We start from the raw sequence: 19,706 nt of genomic DNA on the forward strand, positions 1-19,706 counted from the left end.
GCCTTCTTAATATTGTATCATTAGTGTTAGCTTAACCTAAGATGATATCGTGTATATAAGGCAATGCCTTAACATTGAGTTGAATAAAAAAACCCTTTTACACTACTAAGGTTTCTTGACATGGTATCAGAGACACAAACCTAAAAACTAGGTTTTTGGTTATCGATCTTTTCTATTACTCTTTCGAAACTTCATTTACGATGGGAGATGATACTGGATCCATAATCTCCTCAAGATTCCGATCTCGTATTGAGACTTCACGAAGAACGATATCTGCGTATGACCTAACCACAAGTGATAATCCGGGAACCATTATCTCAAGACCTCTTTTGCGTGGACCTAACTACGACGAATGGTCCGCGAGTCTTCGTCTGGCTTTGCGGGCGAGAAAGAAGTTTGGCTTTGCTGATGGCTCCATTCCAAAACCCGACGATGATGATGAAGACTATGAAGACTGGTGCGCAAACAACGCTTTGGTGATCTCATGGATTAAACTCACTATTGATGAATCTCTGTGCTCCTCTCTCTGACACTGCGAGGATGCTGCTAGCCTTTGGACTCAACTCCAAAAACGGTTTGCCGTGAAAAACGGACAACGAGTACAAAGACTCAAAACAGAGCTGGCGACTTGTAGACAGCAAAGAACGCCGATGGAGACGTATTTTGGAAAGCTTACAAAACTGTGGACCAGTCTGGCTGATTACCAACAAGCTAAGACATTGGAGGACGTACGCCGTGAACGCGAAGAGGATAAATTGCATCAGTTTCTCATGGGAATTGATGACTCATATGCAACAGTGAAATCAAATCTGTTGTCTCGTACACCTTTGCCGTCTTTGGATGAGGCATACAATATCCTTGTTCAAGATGAGGAATCAAGGTCACTTGCTCGTTTACATCAAGAGCGTGTCGGCGAGGTGAGCTTTGCAGTTCAGACTCAGAACAAACCTCGTCAAGATGCTCCAGCTGGGACAACCGTATGCACTCTCTGCGGCCGGAATGGACACTTAGCTGAAAACTGTTTCAAGAAAATTGGGTATCCACCGTGGTGGGGAGAATGTGCTCGCAACAAACAGAACTCGAATGTCCAAAATTCGATTCAAAGCACTTCTTCGGGAACCTAGTCTGCACCATCACGCGGAAAACCTTCCAATACAGCTCAAGCTAATCATGTTTCCTCGTCTAACTCGGTCATTACCTCAGCAGATCGTGTAGGTTTCAGTGGTCTGAACGATCAGCAATGGCAAACATTGGTTCAGATGCTCAATGCACGTAAATCACCAGCTCCAGGACCTCCTACTGGTACGTTTTTCATTGAGTCTTGGATTATTGATACAGGGGCCACGAACCATATGACGGGAAGCATTGACTTTCTAACTGATGTCTGTGATATGTCGCCAATGCTTATTAAACTGCCTGATGGTAGATTTACGACTTCGAATAAGCATGGGAAAGCTTATATGGGTTCTTCTCTTAGTCTGCAAAATGTGTTCTTTGTTGATGGACTGCATTGCCATCTAATTTCTGTATCTCAGCTGACTCGGGATAAGGGATGCATTTTTCAGATATCTGATCGGATTTGTGTGGTTCAGGATCGCATCACTCGGACGCTGATTGGAGCGGGTGAACAAGTGAATGGTCTCTATTTTTTTCGAGGAATGGATGTTGCGGCGGCAATTCAGCGAACTGGAGCTCCCTCATTGGAACTTTGGCACAGTCGATTGGGGCATCCTTCTTTGAAAGCTTTAGAGATGCTACAATTATCTGATTTAAGTAGTAGTGGGAAATGTCGCTCTAAAAAGTGAAATCTCCTCTCTCATTGACGATTCTGCAGGCGATAAAGAGAAAACCGTTTTTTGCCACAATCTCCGGCCGACGTCGGCTCCGGCGTCGGCTGTACTTTTGTTTCTCTTGTTATAGGTTATTAGGATTTCTCTTTCCATATGTCGATTACCAAGGAGATCTCTGTGGTGATTCATCTTCAATGTCTCTGGTTCTTTCTCTCTATTGGAGAGTGCTTCTCCAACCATAATCCGGCGATTCTGTGTCAATTATGTGTCGGTTGCTGTCTGTTAAGGATTTTCCCATACAGTTTATGTCCGTTCATCTGTGTAACGGTTCAAATATGGGATCCAGACATATCTACTCTTGAGTCATATGTTGAGATTCTGATCAGTATTTGGAAAATTAAACCCAGACTGCTATTAAATCTGATCGACATTGACCTGATCAAACATCGAGTCTCAATACCAACGGCAGATCTGAAGTCCATAGTTGACTCAATAGATATGACATCACAATCCATTTCACAAACTACATGGAGCCTGATGGATATAGCGGTAGATCTTGCAATTGCAGATGTACAAAAATGGATTTTGGCTAATAGAAACAATAAAAAACACCATCCTTCTATGGTCCCTATCAGAAACTCTCGAGTTTCATCATGGATTCGGCCTAGTGTGGAAACACTTCAATGCAATTACGGTGCAGCTTATTATCTGAATTTAAGGAGAGCTATTGGAGGATGGATTCTTTGTGACCACTTAGGTTACGCTAAAAGTTGGGGAACAGTTCATCTTGGTCGTCTATTATCAAGCCTCGAGACAAAGGGTAAGGCGTTGTTATCAACCATGCAAAACTCTTGGAGCAGAGAATATACTAATATTCAATTTGAAGGTGATTGTCTGGACATTTTACATGATGTGAAAAAAGATTTCCAAATGTATAATTTACAAATAAACTTCTTGCATGTCAAGAGAAATGCAAACACTGTTGCTCATAAATTAGTACAATAATGTCTGTTATTCTGATTGTATTTATTGGCCATTTTGGCTAATCGAAACTTTGTATTCTGATTTTATTATGTCAAATTAATAAATACATTTTCGTAGAAAAAAAAAAGTAGTAGTGGTGTTTTTGATTTTAAAACATGTGACGTATGTATCCGAGCTAAGCAAACTCGAGATTCTTTTCCTTTAAGTTGCAATAAAACGTCAATGGTTTTTGAGTTGATTCACTGCGATCTCTGGGGTCCGTATAGAACTACTTCTATTTGTGGTTCAAAGTACTTCCTCACCATTTTAGATGACTATTCACGAGGTTTATGGATTTATCTTCTTCCCTCTAAACAAGACGCACCAATCCATCTTCAAAACTTTGTTGCTCTTGTCGAAAGATAGTTTGAGAAGAAGGTAAAGACAATCCACAGCGATAATGGAACAGAATTCACCTGCTTAGACGATTTTTTTCGCACAAAGGGAATCATTCATGAGACCTCTTGCGTTGGAACACCACAGCAGAACGGCCGCGTCGAACGAAAGCACAGACATATCCTGAATGTAGCTCGGGCTCTCCGGTTTCATGCCCATCTTCCAGTTGAGTTTTGGAGCTACTGCGCCCTTACAGCTGGTTATTTGATCAACCGAACCCCATCTGCACTTCTAAACGGTAAAACTCCGTATGAATTACTATACAACAAACCGCCTCCGTTGAATCACATCAGAGTTTTTGGTTGCCTCTGCTACACGCATAATCAGAAACATGGTGGCGATAAGTTTGCTAGTCGATCACAGAAATCTGTTTTTCTAGGGTATCCTTTTGGTAAGAAGGGGTGGCGTGTGTACAATTTGGAGACTCAGAAAATCTCTGTATCTCGAGACGTTATTTTCTGCGAAACAGAGTTCCCATTTGAGTTCATTTCCTCGCCATCAACCTCAGGTCTCGAGCTTGTTGAACTTCCTCCAGCGTCTTCACCAATTGACAGTGATGAACCTCAGCCTCTGCGTATCTCGTCGTCCACCTCGATTCGATGGGATAGCGAGCCTGTGGCAGAGAAGAATTGCTCTCTCCCTGATCTTGTGGTCGATGACAGCACTTTACCCGACATTGCCTCATCATCACTTCTAGATGAGCAGTCTTCTTCTTCACCCGACGCGATTCAGTCCTCTGAAGATGAGTGCTCTGATCTGGTTCCTGCAGTTTCGTCTTCTGACACTTCGTTACAGCCTGCAATTTTGGCATACTCCGAGCGCGATGATGCACCTGAAGAACTTGGACGTGGGTTTCGTATAAAACGTCCTCCTCGAAAACTTGAGGATTATGTGTGTTTTCTTCTTCACGAACCACAACTCTCAAAAACTCCATATCCCATTGCAAGTTTTCTGTCGAGTGAGCGTTTTTCTGATTCTTACCAAGCTTACCTTTTTGCCATCACTTCGGCTAAAGAACCTACAAGCTATAAAGAAGCTATTCAGGACGAAAAGTGGCGATTTGCAGTGGAAGATGAAATCACGTCCCTCGATGATTTAGGAACCTGGACAGTTGAAGATCTTCCACCAGGAAAGAAAGCTTTGGGTTGCAAATGGGTCTTTCGCCTCAAGTTCAATTCGGATGGCACACTTGAACGCCACAAGGCACGTTTGGTTGTGCTCGGAAATCATCAGACTGAGGGCATTGATTACAATGAAACCTTCGCTCCTGTTGCCAAGATGGTTACGATTCGTACGTTTCTTCAACAGGCAGCTTCAAATGACTGGGAGGTTCACCAAATAGATGGTCACAACGCATTCCTCCATGGTGATCTTGATGAAGAAGTTTATATGCAATTTCCTCCTGGATTTCGAACTGGAGAAAAAGGCAAGGTATGTCAATTACATAAGTCTTTGTACGGACTTGAACAGGCTCCTCGGTGCTGGTACGTAAAGCTTGCCACTTCGTTAACAGAGTATGGTTTTACTCAGAACGGTTCTGATCATTCTTTGTTTCAATTTGCACAAAACGGTGATCGTATTCATGTTCTCGTGTACGTTGACGATTTGATTATCACTGCAAGTTCTTTGGTGCTTATTCAACGCTTCAAGTACTACCTGAGCAATTGTTTTAAGATGAAAGATTTGGGTCTTGCGCGTTACTTCTTGGGTATTGAACTGGCTCGAAGTCCGAAAGGTATTTATCTCTGCCAGCGGAAATATGCTCTCGACATCATCTCCGATAATGGTCTTCTTGGAGCGAAACCTGTCACTTTTCCTCTGGAACAGAATCATAAACTCGCAGTGGCACAGGGGGACACGTTGCCTGATCCTTTTCCGTATCGGCGTCTTGTGGGCAGATTGATTTATCTCTGTAATACACGTCCGGAGCTTTCGTATGTTGTTCATGTTTTGTCTCAATTCATGCATGCTCCTAAACAGGATCATTGGCACGCGGCCCTCCGAGTGGTTCGGTATCTGAAATCTAGTTCTGGCCAAGGTATTCTTCTTTGAGCAGATGCGGACCTCACTCTCACGGCGTGGTGTGATAGTGATTGGGCTTCTTGTCCGATTACTCGTCGCTCTACTACGGGATGGTTTATTCAACTTGCAGGTTCTCCTCTGTCGTGGAAAACGATCAAACATGATGTTGTTTCTCGGTCTTCTATTGAAGCCGAATACAGAGCAATGGCGGACACCGTCTGCGAGATACTGTGGTTACGCGAGCTTCTTCCATCGTTTGGTATTGATTGCTCTGCTCCAACACTACTTCATTCGGACAGCTTACCTGGTATAAATCTTGCCAAGAATCCAGTGTATCACGCTAGAACCAAACATGTGGAACTCGACTGCCATTTCATTTGCGACGAGATCATTCGAGGAACCATCGCCACCAAACACGTCTCCACTACTTCTCAATTGGCAGACATCATGACGAAAGCACTTGGAAGAAAGGAATTTGATGCTTTTCTGATCAAACTGGGTGTTTGTAACCTCCACACACCAGTTTGAGGGTGGGTATTGGGCTATATTAGGCTTTCTTAATATTGTATCATTAGTGTTAGCTTAACCTAAGACTTTGAGTTGAATAAGAAAACCCTTTTACACTACTCTTGACAGATTTTTCAGCGAATGATATTAATGGATTGTTCCCTGATAATATCGGCCATGCGCTTCCAAATCTGGTGCGAATGAACGGCTCAAAGAATGTGTTCCAAGGGCATTTTCCATCGTCTATGGTTGAGATGGTAAACATTACATTTCTGGATTTATCTTATAATAACTTCTCTGGGAAGCTACCTAGAAGATTTGTCACAGGTTGTTTTTCACTAGAAAACCTGAAGCTCTCTCACAACAAATTTAGTGGCCGTTTTCTTTCCAGAGGAACAAGCTTCACTTCACTGGAAGAGTTGAGAATGGATAGCAACTTATTCACAGGGAAGATCGGAGTTGGTTTGTTTAGCTCCCACACTTCATTGTCACTTCTTGACATGTCCAACAATTTTCTCACGGGTGGTATTCCAAGTTGGATATCTAAATTTTCTAGTTTGGATACCTTATCCATGTCAAACAATTTCTTAGAAGGTGCCATACCGCCCTTTTTGCTGCTCATGCCCTTTCTTTCCTTTATAGACGTCTCTGAAAATCTGTTTTCTGGAGCCTTACCGTCACATGTTAGTGGGAGCTATAGACAGTTGTTTCTACAGAACAACAACTTCAAAGGGACAATTCCGAAGACATTGTTGGAAAATGTCGAGGTACTTGATTTGCGGAACAATAAACTCACTGGGAGTATCCCACAGTTTGTCAATACCAGTGACATATATATTCTTTTGTTGAGGGGGAACAATTTAACAGGATCTATTCCAAGACAGCTTTGTGATTTGAAAAAAACTCAGTCTTTTAGATCTTTCAGATAACAAGCTCAATGGCTCCATACCTTCATGCCTATATAATCATTTAAAGTCATTTAAACTCAGATTTACCACTGTGTTTCTAGAGCTAAATGTGCTTTGGAATGTACTTTACGTGGTTATTAATAAGAGTCTCTACTATATGGATAATGAGTTGAAGTGTTGAAATCTTCCTTTCTGTTTAGTTATGATTCTCTATCTGCTTTCTCTTCTTCTTTGCCAGCCCAAGGTAATATATCTTTTTTCGAGTCATTCTACTTGGGTCACAAAAATATAACACCATGTTTTCTGGATTTCTAACTTAAAACTAATTGAAAATAGTGAATTTACCCAAATCCCATATATCAGTGTTAGTTCTTTTATATATCCTATGTGGACTGCATCCTAACAAGTTGATTATGAAACCAATTATGATCCATCTATTTGCAATTGCATTATTACAGAAATACAATTGCAAGAAATTTGTCTGCAATTGCAAGAAATTTGTTTGCAATTGCATAATTATCTCAATCTACATATTTGCGATTACATTCATGTACAGAATAATCAGAAATTTTTAATAGTAAAAATATTATTAACCGGTTTACATTTAAGTTTTAAAACATGCTATATAACTAGAACTATATGATTTTTTCTAATAATAAAATATTCCCTCACAATATCATCTAGTATCTAACGATTATGGTTTTGTCTAAAGGACGAAGACGAAGACCTTGACTTATGATCTTGTAATACAATTCAAAGTAAACGATACCGATCGCTCAATATTTAGTCGTTCGTATACAAAAGATGTATTCACTTTATCTCAAAAAAAAAGGATGAATTCAGAAAAAAAAAAGCTGTACTGCAAGATTATACAAGTCGCACACACTTGAAAGATTTGATTAAATAATATTTAATTAAAATTAAATTGAAAAAAAAATTGTAAAATCGATGATTTAAAAAAAAAAAAAAAAAAAAAAAAAAAAAACTCAACGTCTAAAATATTGCACAAATCCAATAAGAAAATTGTGTGGGTCTATTTTGATTGCCACATGACTTTTGACTTTTCTAGATATACGAATACATAGTGTTGAATTCTTATAACCGCGTGGAGGCATTTGTATTGAACTTGTACACTCCCAAATTGCTTTGGAGTTTAATTCATCTGCTTCCTTTAACAAAAAAAAAAAAAAAAAAAAAAAAAAAAACCTTATTTGCAATGGAAGGAAAGCTTTTCTTGGGCCAATACTTGATATGGGTAACATTACTGTTGGTGCAGCTGCAAGGATGTAAAAGCTGCATTGAAAAAGAAAGGAAAGCTTTGTTAGAGCTCAAGAAATATGTTATGTCAAAGAGTCAAACGCCAGACTATGTTCTCCCTACTTGGGATAATGACACAAAGAGCGATTGTTGCCGGTGGAAGGGCATTATGTGCAATCATACAAGCCGGCGGGTTATTGGGCTTTCCCTTGGAGTATTTTTTAACTTAAACGAGAATCTTATCCTAGATCTTTCTTTACTGCATCCCTTTGAAGAGGTTCGAAGTCTGGATTTATCATCAGGGTTTAAAGGCTTTGTTGATAATGTTGAAGGTATCTACCAGCTTTTTCAACAGTCTAGTCTACCGTTGTGGTCCCTATTTGGAAACAAAATTTTCTAATTATTTGACACTACGTTAATTAGATTTTCCCCTGTATCAAAAGGTTGTAGTACCTTCATCTGCATAATTAGTTATATGTGGCTGATGCCTAGCACAAAATTACATCTAACGGTCAGTCTCGCTTTCTTTTAAGTTCCATGCAGTTTTAACTATCTTAATTCCATTTTGCTAAAAGGTATAACTGAAATTATTGAAGAAAACAGGGTGGGATATTTTTTTTTTTTGTATTCTCTGTTAACAAGATTTTTGTTTGCAGGTTATAAAAGCTTAAGGAAATTCAGAAACCTGGAGATTCTGAATCTTTCATATAATAGTTTAAACAGCAGCATAATTCCCTTTCTTAATGCTGCTACATCACTTAAAACTCTTTCTCTCCAGAGCAGCTTCATGTTAAGTGGTACTTTTCCTTTTGAAGGTGTGTATTTTTTTCATTTGTAACCTACTTTAAATGATGCATGTTTGGTTAGGTTATTTGGTTTATATGCAATAATTTCTAAAATTTTCTCCCTCTTTCTTTTAGTTCTAATCATTATTATATTTCTCTCGGACTATCTTTCAGAAATAAAAGACTTGACAAACTTGAATCTGCTCGACCTTGCTGGAAATAGACTAAACGGCTCCATGCTAGGTAGCATCTCCAACATATTGAATTGGTTATCCGCTTATGTCATTTCAATATTAAATTAGAGGTGTCTTGCTTTGTGTCTCTTTGTCTTGGGGCAGGGTTGACTCACCTTAAAAGGCTGAAAGCTCTGGATCTAAGTTACAATGGTTTTTCTAGCATAATGGAATTGCAAGGCAAGCTTGCTTTTTCTCTTTCTTTTATGCATATGGAGATGAGCAGCGTAACAACATTTTATGATAAGAAGTTTTGAGACGAATAATATTATTCTCAATATCTTCTTGTTTTCGAAACTGTCTTTTTTCAGTAGTTTGTGAAATGAAGAACTTGCAGGAGCTCGACGTCAGTGGAAATCGTTTCGTAGGCCATATTCCTCTTTGTTTATGTAGCTTGAACAAGCTACAGGTTCTTGATTTCTCATCCAACCAATTAAGTGGAAACCTACCATCTAATTTCAACAACCTTGAGGGACTCGAATATCTATCATTGTTGGATAACAATTTCACGGGCTTATTCTCGCTCGATCCACTCGCCAACCTCACAAAGCTTAAGGTGTTCAAACTTTCATCAACATCTGATATGGTACAAGTCGAGACAAAGAGTATTTGGCAGCCAAAATTTCAACTGACTGTTGCTGTACTAGGAGATTGCAGCTTGGAGGAAATCCCTTCCTTTCTCCTGTATCAGAAGAACTTGCGTCTAGTTGATCTATCCAACAACAGATTATCTGGAGAAATTCCTACTTGGCTGTTGGTGAATAATTCAAAACTTGAAGTCTTACAGTTGCAGAATAATGCATTCACTATCTTCCAGATGCCTACAATAGTGCATAATTTGCAGTTCTTGGATTTTTCAGCGAATGATATTAATGGATTGTTCCCTGATAATATCGGCCATGCGCTTCCAAATCTGGTACGAATGAACGGGTCAAATAATGGGTTTCAAGGGAATTTTCCATCGTCTATGGGTGAGATGGTAAACATTACATTTCTGGATTTATCTTATAATAACTTCTCTGGGAAGCTACCTAGAAGCTTTGTCACAGGTTGTTTTTCACTAGAAAACCTGAAGCTCTCTCACAACAAATTTAGTGGCCGTTTTCTTTCCAGAGGAACAAGCTTCACTTCACTGGAAGAGTTGAGAATGGATAGCAACTTATTCACAGGGAAGATCGGAGTTGGTTTGTTTAGCTCCCACACTTCATTGTCACTTCTTGACATGTCCAACAATTTTCTCACGGGTGGTATTCCAAGTTGGATATCTAAATTTTCTAGTTTGGATACCTTATCCATGTCAAACAATTTCTTAGAAGGTGCCATACCGCCCTTTTTGCTGCTCATGCCCTTTCTTTCCTTTATAGACGTCTCTGAAAATCTGTTTTCTGGAGCCTTACCGTCACATGTTAGTGGGAGCTATAGACAGTTGTTTCTACAGAACAACAACTTCAAAGGGACAATTCCGAAGACATTGTTGGAAAATGTCCAGGTACTTGATTTGTGGAATAAACTCACTGGGAGTATCCCACAGTTTGTCAATACCAGTGACATATATATTCTTTTGTTGAGAGGGAATAATCTAATAGGATCTATTCCAAGGCAGCTCTGTGATTTGAAACAAATCAGTCTTTTAGATCTTTCAGATAACAAGCTCAATGGCTCCATACCTTCATGCCTATATAATTTATCATTTGGACCAGACGGAGTAGAGAATTCAGGTATGGGTGTAGGCAGATCAGGAGATATTGCGTTGGAATTTTACAGATCCACATTTGTGGTAGAGAGTCTCTACCTAGAATTCTCTTATTTTCATGAAGTTGAAATCAGATTTGCAACAAAGAAAGGTATGATTCTTATTTTGGACCATCTGAGTTCAGCGGAGGAACACTTGCTTATATGTATGGGTTGGATCTATCAAGCAATGAATTAAGTGGGGCTATCCCCAGCAGAGCTTGGAGATCTCTTAAGACTACGAGTCATGAATTTATCTCGCAACTTCTTGTCGAGTTCAATACCATCCAGCTTCTCCAACCTAAAGAATATTGAGAGCCTTGACCTTTCGCATAACATGTTACAAGGAAGCATTCCTCACCAACTAACCAGCCTTACTGCTCTTGCTATCTTGGACGTATCTTACAACAATTTATCAGGAATCATTCCCCAAGGAAAGCAATTTAATACCTTCGACAAGACCACCTACTTGGGAAATCCTCTTCTTTGTGGATCACCAAGGGATAAAAGTTGTGAGGCTAAGAAGAGCTCAGAGGAATCAAATAATGGAGGAGAAGAAGACGATGAAGCTCCTCTTGACATGGTGGCCTTCTATTTTAGTACTGCTTCAACTTATGTGGCCGCCTTGACAAGCATTCTTGTTCTTATGTGCTTTGATTGTCCTTGGCGTCGAGCATGGCTCCGCATTGTCGACGCTTCCATCGCCTCGGCAAAAAGTATGTTTCCTTAAAGTCATTTCAACTCAGATTTACCACTGTGTTTCTATAACTATATGTGCTTTGGAATTTACTTTACATGGTTATGGATAATGAGTTGAAGTATTGAAATCTTCCTTTATGTTTAGTTATGATTTTCTATCTGCTTTCTCTTCGCTTAGGTCTTTGCCAGCCGAAGGTAGTGGCAGTGGCCATGAATGCTTTCAACCTCCAATACCATTTGGTTTGATAAATTCGTTGAAGATGTCTAATCAACTTATATTGAAAAGTGACAGAAAAGAACACTGGTCGAATTTACAATGAAAACCGAATTTACGATGAACGGTTCTTAAGTTTCAGAATAATAAACAAGATGAAACAATGCACCAAAAAAAGTATTGAAGTTTAGTCTAGAAATACCGAGGTTTTAGTCTTCTTCTTCATAAAATGAATCCTGTCTTGACGCCATTAGCCTCACAGAAATTTCTAAAGCTACGATTCCATCTTCTGACAATAGATATGCAAACCACTCCATTTGATCTTTGTTCAGCAGAGTTACCATAAGCTCTCATTCATTGACTTGGAAGATCCTGCAACAAATTTGAACAAACACCGCTAGTTGTTGGTTAGAATTCAAGATAGAAGCTAACCCACCTCTAAAATAAGAGTTCTTTTATAAACTTACCAATGTACACGCATTGACATATTCAGTTACAAGTGCTAATGTCACGAATCAGTTTTGGACTAGTGAAGATGAATTACTCCTCTCATCTATGTTGCTCTCGTTAAGTTCTCTGATAACAGACTCTTTCTCGCTAGCTTCACAACAATGCTCTCCTTGTAGCCTTCTATCACTTTTGGAGACTGTACCGGACAACCTGAGCATAGGAGTTGCATCTTCCCAAATTGACTCTAACGTGAAAGATTCACCAATCTCTAAGCCGTTTCCTCTAGCAAAATCTTTCCAGCCCTTTCCCAAACTCATCCTTCCTTGGCTTTCTCGTAAAAGATTTGCCATCCACTTTGTACCATCTTTTCCCAACAGAGCTATTGTCCCAGGTTGGTTCATGCCATTCTCTCTCATGAATGGCAATGGAAGACCCTGGAAAAGTTTCGAATTATAACCAATAAGAGTGCAAGTGATACAACTAACTAACCTTCTAGAACAAGAGTTGATTGCTGAACTCACCAGTCTACTGTTTTTGAAACTGTCATGTGTAAGTGTTAATGTCACAAATCGGTTCTGGCTTCTGAGTTCCGCACTGAGCAGTCTGAGCACAGGAGTTGCATTTTCCCATATTAGCTCCAATGTGAAGGATTCTCCCATCTTTAATCCGTTTGCTTTAGTAAAATCTTTCAAGCCCTTTCCCAAACTCATTCTTCCTGAGCTTTCCCGTAGAAGATTTGCCAGCCTCCTTGTACCATCGTTTCCCAACAGAGTTACCATCCCCGGTTTGTCCATGCCATTTTCTTTCAAAAATTGCAATGGAAGGTACTGAAAATATATGGATGAAGAACTTTTAATTCTAAGAGACTAGATTTGGGATAAAACCAACAAGAGTTTTTAGTTAATGAACTCACCAGTCTACTGCTTTTGAGGCTGTCATTTGTGAGTGTTAAAGTCACAAATCGGTTCTGGTTTGGTGAAATTAAGTCTCTACATCCTTGACGATTGTTCTCATCTGCTTGTGTTCCATCATTGATAGATTCTGAAGGCCAGAAACTGAGCAAAGGTGTTTCCCCCTTTTTCATTAGTTTGAAGGTAAAGAAACCTCCTGCTTTTTTGCCGTTTTCGTCACAGAAAGTTTTCCAACCTCGGGTTATGTAAAAAGTATCAGATGATTTGTTGAACCTCAGATCCAATGCCCATGATCTTTCCCTTCCATCTGTTAAAACAATCTTGCGGCACTTTCTTTTAAGACCAATTGAGCTCGTGAAATCTTGTGGAAAACACTGCAAAAAAGGGTTCAAGCATTTCTCAGCATTTCCTCATGACACCAAGTTATACAAAATTTTGTGTTAGTTCATGACTAACCAAGTTAACAAAAATATAGCAAACCTGAATATAACACTTCATTGAAATTATTAGGCAAATAAGCGAAATCGAACCAATCAAAATGAAACCATATGATAAGTGTTAAGAGAATTATAAAAGAAAAACACTACAAAAACAAACAAAATAAACAAATATACCCTCCCCAAATAAGAGACGTGATTCTTGCCTTTGGGATTTAAAGGCGATAATTTCAAAAAGAAAACTCAACATATCTTATCACTCTTGCAAAAGTTTATCAAATATGGAACTATCATTCTATCCTTGATACTCTAACAGTATAGGATTCTAATCAATCAACCCCAAGTCTCTTGATTTCCATGATTTTAGCTTGTAATTGCTATCACCAACAACCATACCAGACCAAAACGAATCGAAATGAAATTTGGTTTTACTTCTGTAAGAACACCAAGGCAAACCAAAACTGAAGTTACCTACGACACTTGATCAAACGGAACCAAAGCCATATATATTGAGTTTCTTTCAACAAGTTTTCACCAAAACAAGCTGGTCTAACCAAACAACAATAAGATTTAAATCGAAATGCAAAATTCTAGAAACAGCAGTTCATCTGATAAGTTAATAAACCACAGTACGCAAAAACAATTTTAACTATACTGTTATATAATCACCAGAGAGTCTTCCTGTAGATTTGAATCCGTAACGTGGGCCACGAAACAAGAATTTTCTGATGAAGAAGAATCAGCTTCTGCTTCCGAAGTGTTCTTCCTCACCCTTTTCTCTCTCGCAAGCACTGCATCAGAAAAGAAAAAGGAAAAAACCACATGTTGTGATACCTCGGTCCTCGGATACTTTAATTTCAATCAACCTTATCAAACCAAGTAATCAGGTACTCAGCTTTATAAATTCGTCACTACAGTAAGATAGTCAGACAGAAACAGAAGTGAATTTACCCTTGTTGTCCTTATCATCATCACCTTCTTCTGATCTGAGATGCAGATGCTTCGTCCTCGATATGTAACCTGCGTAGATGGACATGTAAGAATCTTTATTCAACGGCTCGTTTCCAAAATAGGGTTTGATTCACAAATTTATCTAACAGAAAATAATCAATTTTTCAATTCGCGAACAGGTCATAGATTAACAATAAGGCGAAGAAGAAAACAAAAAAAGAACCAAACTTACCGATCTCGTTCTGATCATTGTTGCTGGGTATGTCCCGAACGTCGCAGCAACTGGGTCCTAAACCTGAGGCATGAAACACCATCTCTCTAGCCGCTAGTATCTTTTTTCTCCACGCTTCTTCCTTGTTGATGCTTCGAGAACAAGAATCGGCTACAAGGAAGAAAAAAGTTGTAACTCTCTATAAGCTGCTCGGAGAGAAACAGAGACGGAAATGAATATCGGCGATTTTCAACCAAAAGAAAAGTAAAAATAAAATTAAAAATTAAAAACCCTAGAAATTTCCCAGATGAGGAATTAAAAACCCTAGAAATTTCCCAGATGAGGAAAACTTATCATTTACCTCTTACAGAGAGAGTTTTAACATGCATATTTGGAAAAGAAGAAATCGAAAATCTCAGCGCGTAGAGTTGATTTTGATGACTGGATTAAATGCAGCTTTTGTGTTCTCTCTAACTTCTCGCACGACGCTGAGAAGATCAGAGAGTGGAGAAGAACGGTGTGATGTTGGAGGTTTCTATGGAGCCGATCCTATGAGGAATCTGAATTTTCTATCTCTTACAGGAATCGATTCCGGAAAAGAGATTGAGATTTGGGTTGATTAAGCGATGACACTTATACACAGATCGCTTCTTCACAAATCGAAATTAAAAAAATGCTTCCTTCATGTAATTTATTTCGCCGGCGAAGATCCGGCTGGAGCAAAACTTCCGGTGGTTAAGCCAAACAATGGCTGCTCTTCAAGGACACGTGTGAGTGGAGAAGATCAAATTAGCCAAGGAACGACACGTGTTTCCTGAGATGACGCCACACAGTTTTGTTGGGCATAATTCTTTTCGAAGCCCAAACAAGGAAGAAGTTTTAAAGCCTTGTTTAGTTGTACTTGTATTTAGTTGGATTCTCTTAAAATTTTATTAGAAACACCTTTTATTTCTAAACATTTACATTTCAACCTCATTTATTTTAATTTATCAAATTTTATACTATAATTTTTATTTTATTTTTGTTTAAATTTAATTTTCTAATAAATTTTTTCTAGTATATATATGACTGTAATTAAAAAAAACATTATTCATATATGTTCGTTCATATTAATCCAAAAGTACAACAATTATAAAAATATCATTATAACATGTTCATTTATATTAATTCAAAATAATCGCGATTATTAAAACATAATTATAATCCGTTTATTAATATTATTTATATATTTTATATATTTTTAAGTTTAATATTGAAAATTTTAAATTTATTTAATAAAAATATATAATAATATATTATTTTTATTTTTGTCTATTACTTAAATTTGAATATTTAAATTAAATCTAAACTAATATCAGATATTATTTTTTGTAAAAATATAATAAGAATTTATTTTATAATTTTTAATAAATAATATAAATCTATGATAAATTTAAATTTTCGAATTTATTTTAGAATATAAATTAAAAAATATTATTTTAGTTAATTATTTATTAAATTAATTTTTTTGGTAATTAAATAAGAGTTAAAAAATAGTAAAAAATTAAATAAATTTTGTTTAGATATAAAACATATTTCTGTTTTAATAATATATTATTTTAGTTAATTATTTATTAAATTGAGTTTTTAATAATTAAATAAGAGTTATCCCAAAAAATAATAAAAAAATTAAGTAAAATTTGTTTGGACACAAAACATATTTCTATTTTAATAATATAGATAAATAGATATAAATACGGAGATGACATTGTGATAACACATAACTAAATCCATTAAAAGACATAAATTAAATCTCTCTGAGCAATGACCATCGACCAAAATATCTAAACAAACTCACTTAATATGTTTCTCAACTTTTGGAACAAAACTTAAGAATAGGAACTCTTTCTTCCCAAACCAACTCCAAGACAAAAGATTCATCCATCTTAACGCCATTAATCTCACAGAAACCTTTCCAGTTTCTTCCTAAACTCATTGTTCCTCTTTGGTTCTTATTCATCAGCAATGACGTCTTCCATCTTGTACCGTACCTGTCAAGCATCGTTATCCTCCCTGCCTTTTTAATTCCATTCTCCTTCGTGAATTGCAATGGAAAATTCTGTAGATTCAATTTCTTAGATTCCATATAGAGAGAGGCAATAAGTGAACAAAAGAAAAGAACAAAAAACAGAGTTTTGTTGTGGAACTTACAAGTCTATTTGCAGGAGTAAATGTTAATGTCACAAATCGGTTTTGGCTTGTTGTGCTATGTTCTTCTGTGATGGTAGTTTTAATAGCTTTGGACCGTTTTCCTTGCCTAATAACGTCGCTGGTAGCTTCTAAACCTTCCCTTGTGTCATTGCTAGGCTCTACAGAGGAAACAAACAGCTTCTGTTACTTATTTTGTTTTCTTGAAAGAACAAAAGAGAACACAACTTACCAAGTTTGTGCATATTCAAAGGAAACATCTGAAGCATAGGAGTTTCCCCATTTTGTACCAACTTGAATTTGAAAGAGTCGCCGGGTTTCTTCTCATTAGCGATACAGAAACTTCTCCAGCCTCTTCTCATACAAAACCGGCCTGGATACGCCACGTGTCTCAAGTCTATCCTCCATGATTTTCCCTTTTCATTCACTAAATCAATCTCACGTTTCTTTAACAGACCGTTTGACACTGCGAACTTTTTTGGAAGATACTGCAAATGTTGCCATAAGTTTGAGTTACAGTTATATAAAAAAGAAATCACTTCTCACTCAAACCAAAGTTAGTGTGTTATAAAAGTAAGATGTGTTTTGGAAGTAACATTACCACTGTATCGCGCTCTAGGTTTGAAGCCGTGACAATGGCCACAAAACAAGAATGGTCTGGTGAAGAATCTGCTTCTGTTTTTTGACACTTCTTTTTTGGAACCTTCTCTGCATCCATTGTAGAATCTGATTTGCATTAAATCAGCTCTTAAATCAGATGTTCATGGCAAAGTCTCTTCCTAATCAAATCTTTTGAAAACAAAAACACAATGGTTTCATAATGAACGGACAAGTTAATCTTTGTGGATGATAACATCAATTTGTTTCTGGAAGATTATCACAGATTTTGAACATGTACAAGTAGTTATGAAAATGAAGATCAAATACTAAGCTGTGAAAAAATCTCTTAACTCTTAAAGAAGTGACACTTCAATTCACTCCAAGATGAATGGATCATGGACACATGATACTCTTTGCTTATGACTCCTCAAGGAGAATGGTTCATAGAAATGAGAGAGCTTTATGGTGGTAAAGTTATAATGACTTACCAAGTTTGTGCAGATCTTCAGTATTCAAGGGTAACATTTGGATCACAGGTGTTTCTTCATTTTGAACCAATTTGAATGTGAAATCGTCTCCAGGTTTCTTCCCATTAGCAACACAGAAACTTCTCCAGCCTCTGCTCATGTAAAACCGCCCTGAATAATCCTCGTGTCTCAAGTCAATCTTCCATGATTCTCCTTCTTCATTCATTAATACAATCTCAGATTTCTTTATCAGACCATTTACCTCTGCAAACGTTTTGGGAAGATACTGCAAAATGCACCCCCACAAGTTCAATATGATTAAAATTTCAAATCACCTCTCACTCAAAATCAAAGTTACTGTATATAATAAGTAAAGAGAAATGTGGAAGTAACTTAACCACTACATCACGCTTTAGATTCGAAGCTGTGACAGTAACTTCAAAACAAGATTGGTCTGTTGCATCATCTGTTTCTGTCTTTGGACTCTTCTTCTTCTTTCTTGAAACCTTCTCTGTATCACAAATTTTCTTCTCTATTAATAGATTTAAGTAAATCTCAATAACTCATTCTAATATAAAAGCTGAGGTTTACCCATATTTTCCTCTTCATCATTGCTATATTCTCCATATTGAATCTCACAGCAACTTGGTCCTAAAGCTGTGACATGGAACAACAAGTCTCCTTCGTGTCTGAAAACGACAATGTCACCAATTCTAAGATCATGTGCAACAGCAAAATCTTCCCAACCGACAGAGAGTCTCCGACCGTCAATCTTAACTTTCCAGGTGATCTCTGATGCATCTGATCTCAGCTTAGCCGTTTTGCCTTTGTTACTTCCTTCTAAGTGCTTCAAGAAGAAGGCAACAGGAATGTCCTGAAACGATATGCATGCAAGAGGTTTAGAAACAGCACTAACATGTTCGGAGAGAGAGAAAAAAAAAAAAACAGAGTATACAAGATGGTTGGTGAAACCGGGAAGAAGTGGTTGGAAGAAATGTGGTTTGATCGGAGAATAGAGAGGTGGATTCGCCATATTCAAACAAAATCGTTGAAGTTTTCTTCTTTTCTTCTTCTGTGAACTTCGAACGAACAAGCTTTGTGTTTCTTAGAAAAATGGAGAGGAGTAATAGTCCAAAAAAAAAACGTCAAGAAAAATCACTTCTATATGTCAGCTTTCCAGAAAGTTATTGTTCTCGAGACATGTTATTTTTTTTTTTGTTTTTATCAACAATATTCATCATGTGACACTAGAAAAAAAAAATTGAGTTGAACCAAACCAGATTCTTGGCCTGGGTCAACGGATCATGGACGGGTCAAACTTCTAAAGTAGGCTCAAGCCTATATAAATTACATAAAAGTTAAACCGCCAAAGTTTTCTTGGCCGTGCGTTCATATGGAAAGAGTTAAAGTATTTATTGAATTTTATCTGATTTGTATTAGTATATTGGGTCAGATTTTAGATTGTCAAGTTGTTGAGTCGGTTTGAGATCGGATATAGTTGGATCTGAATCTTGTCTATTGTGTCATGCATTTCAAAGTCTCACCAACTTTGGTATTTTCTATCAGCTACGAGACGAGTTCTTGATGCGTCCCTTTCTTCCTTAATATACGGGTTGAATTTGGTAGTTTAGACACGATATGGCTTTAACTATCTATTTCTGCATCCCGCGAGTGATCGCTATCACCCTCGGTGCAAATACATCGCATGGTATGTATAAATATTAAACATTAAATGCTAATTCATGGGTTTCTAAGAGTATGGACACTCGACTTGATCAAACTTATATTTCAATTGCAGAGTGGAAGAAAATTTGAATAATATTTCTCATTTAAAAAGATATTCATAATTGGTCCGGATCCTTTGATACTAAGACCCGGCTGTCGAGGTTTTTTGCTAACTGTTATCTTTTTATGGATACATGTGTGG

At 37.5% G+C, this 19,706-nt stretch overlaps 2 protein-coding genes and 1 pseudogene across 2 annotated transcripts; 1 reads left to right on the forward strand and 2 right to left on the reverse strand.

Moving 5' to 3' along the window:
* The first annotated feature begins 7,851 nt into the window (after nucleotides 1–7,851).
* Nucleotides 7,852–11,459, forward strand: LOC18022329 (annotated as a pseudogene).
* Nucleotides 11,460–11,605: 146 nt separating this feature from the next.
* On the reverse strand, nucleotides 11,606–15,359 carry LOC18022330 (B3 domain-containing protein REM12). Its single transcript, XM_006404952.2, has 8 exons — nucleotides 14,887–15,359; nucleotides 14,547–14,696; nucleotides 14,315–14,383; nucleotides 14,033–14,154; nucleotides 12,929–13,300; nucleotides 12,537–12,842; nucleotides 12,033–12,449; nucleotides 11,606–11,937 (listed from the first exon to the last, which is right to left on the reverse strand). Exons 1-7 carry the CDS (start codon nucleotides 14,912–14,914, stop codon nucleotides 12,081–12,083), a joined length of 1,416 nt encoding a protein of 471 aa, XP_006405015.2. The 5' UTR covers nucleotides 14,915–15,359; the 3' UTR covers nucleotides 11,606–11,937; nucleotides 12,033–12,080.
* A 1,015-nt stretch (nucleotides 15,360–16,374) lies between these two features.
* Nucleotides 16,375–18,864, reverse strand: LOC18022331 (B3 domain-containing protein REM10). Its single transcript, XM_024158346.1, has 8 exons — nucleotides 18,735–18,864; nucleotides 18,371–18,653; nucleotides 18,178–18,290; nucleotides 17,801–18,065; nucleotides 17,314–17,438; nucleotides 16,945–17,200; nucleotides 16,716–16,873; nucleotides 16,375–16,623 (listed from the first exon to the last, which is right to left on the reverse strand). The coding sequence occupies exons 1-8, from the start codon at nucleotides 18,810–18,812 to the stop codon at nucleotides 16,375–16,377; spliced, it is 1,527 nt and encodes a 508-aa protein (XP_024014114.1). The 5' UTR covers nucleotides 18,813–18,864.
* Between the last annotated feature and the right edge of the window lie 842 nt (nucleotides 18,865–19,706).

The sequence above is a fragment of the Eutrema salsugineum genome, unplaced genomic scaffold (assembly GCF_000478725.1).
Source record: "Eutrema salsugineum unplaced genomic scaffold, Eutsalg1_0 scaffold_15, whole genome shotgun sequence".
Taxonomy (NCBI): domain Eukaryota; kingdom Viridiplantae; phylum Streptophyta; class Magnoliopsida; order Brassicales; family Brassicaceae; genus Eutrema; species Eutrema salsugineum.

Coding starts and splice junctions, on each gene's coding strand:
- LOC18022331 (XM_024158346.1), bottom strand. CDS start 18,812: ATGGCGAATCCACCTCTCTATTCTCCGATCAAACCACATTTCTTCCAA. Junction 17,201..17,313: donor ACCTAGAGCGCGATACAGTG/GTAATGTTACTT, acceptor CAACATTTGCAG/TATCTTCCAAAAAAGTTCGC. Junction 16,874..16,944: donor TTTGAATATGCACAAACTTG/GTAAGTTGTGTT, acceptor TTTCCTCTGTAG/AGCCTAGCAATGACACAAGG.
- LOC18022330 (XM_006404952.2), bottom strand. CDS start 14,914: ATGCATGTTAAAACTCTCTCTGTAAGAG. Junction 13,301..14,032: donor ATCTACAGGAAGACTCTCTG/GTGATTATATAA, acceptor CCTTTTTTGCAG/TGTTTTCCACAAGATTTCAC. Junction 12,843..12,928: donor GCCTCAAAAGCAGTAGACTG/GTGAGTTCATTA, acceptor ATATATTTTCAG/TACCTTCCATTGCAATTTTT.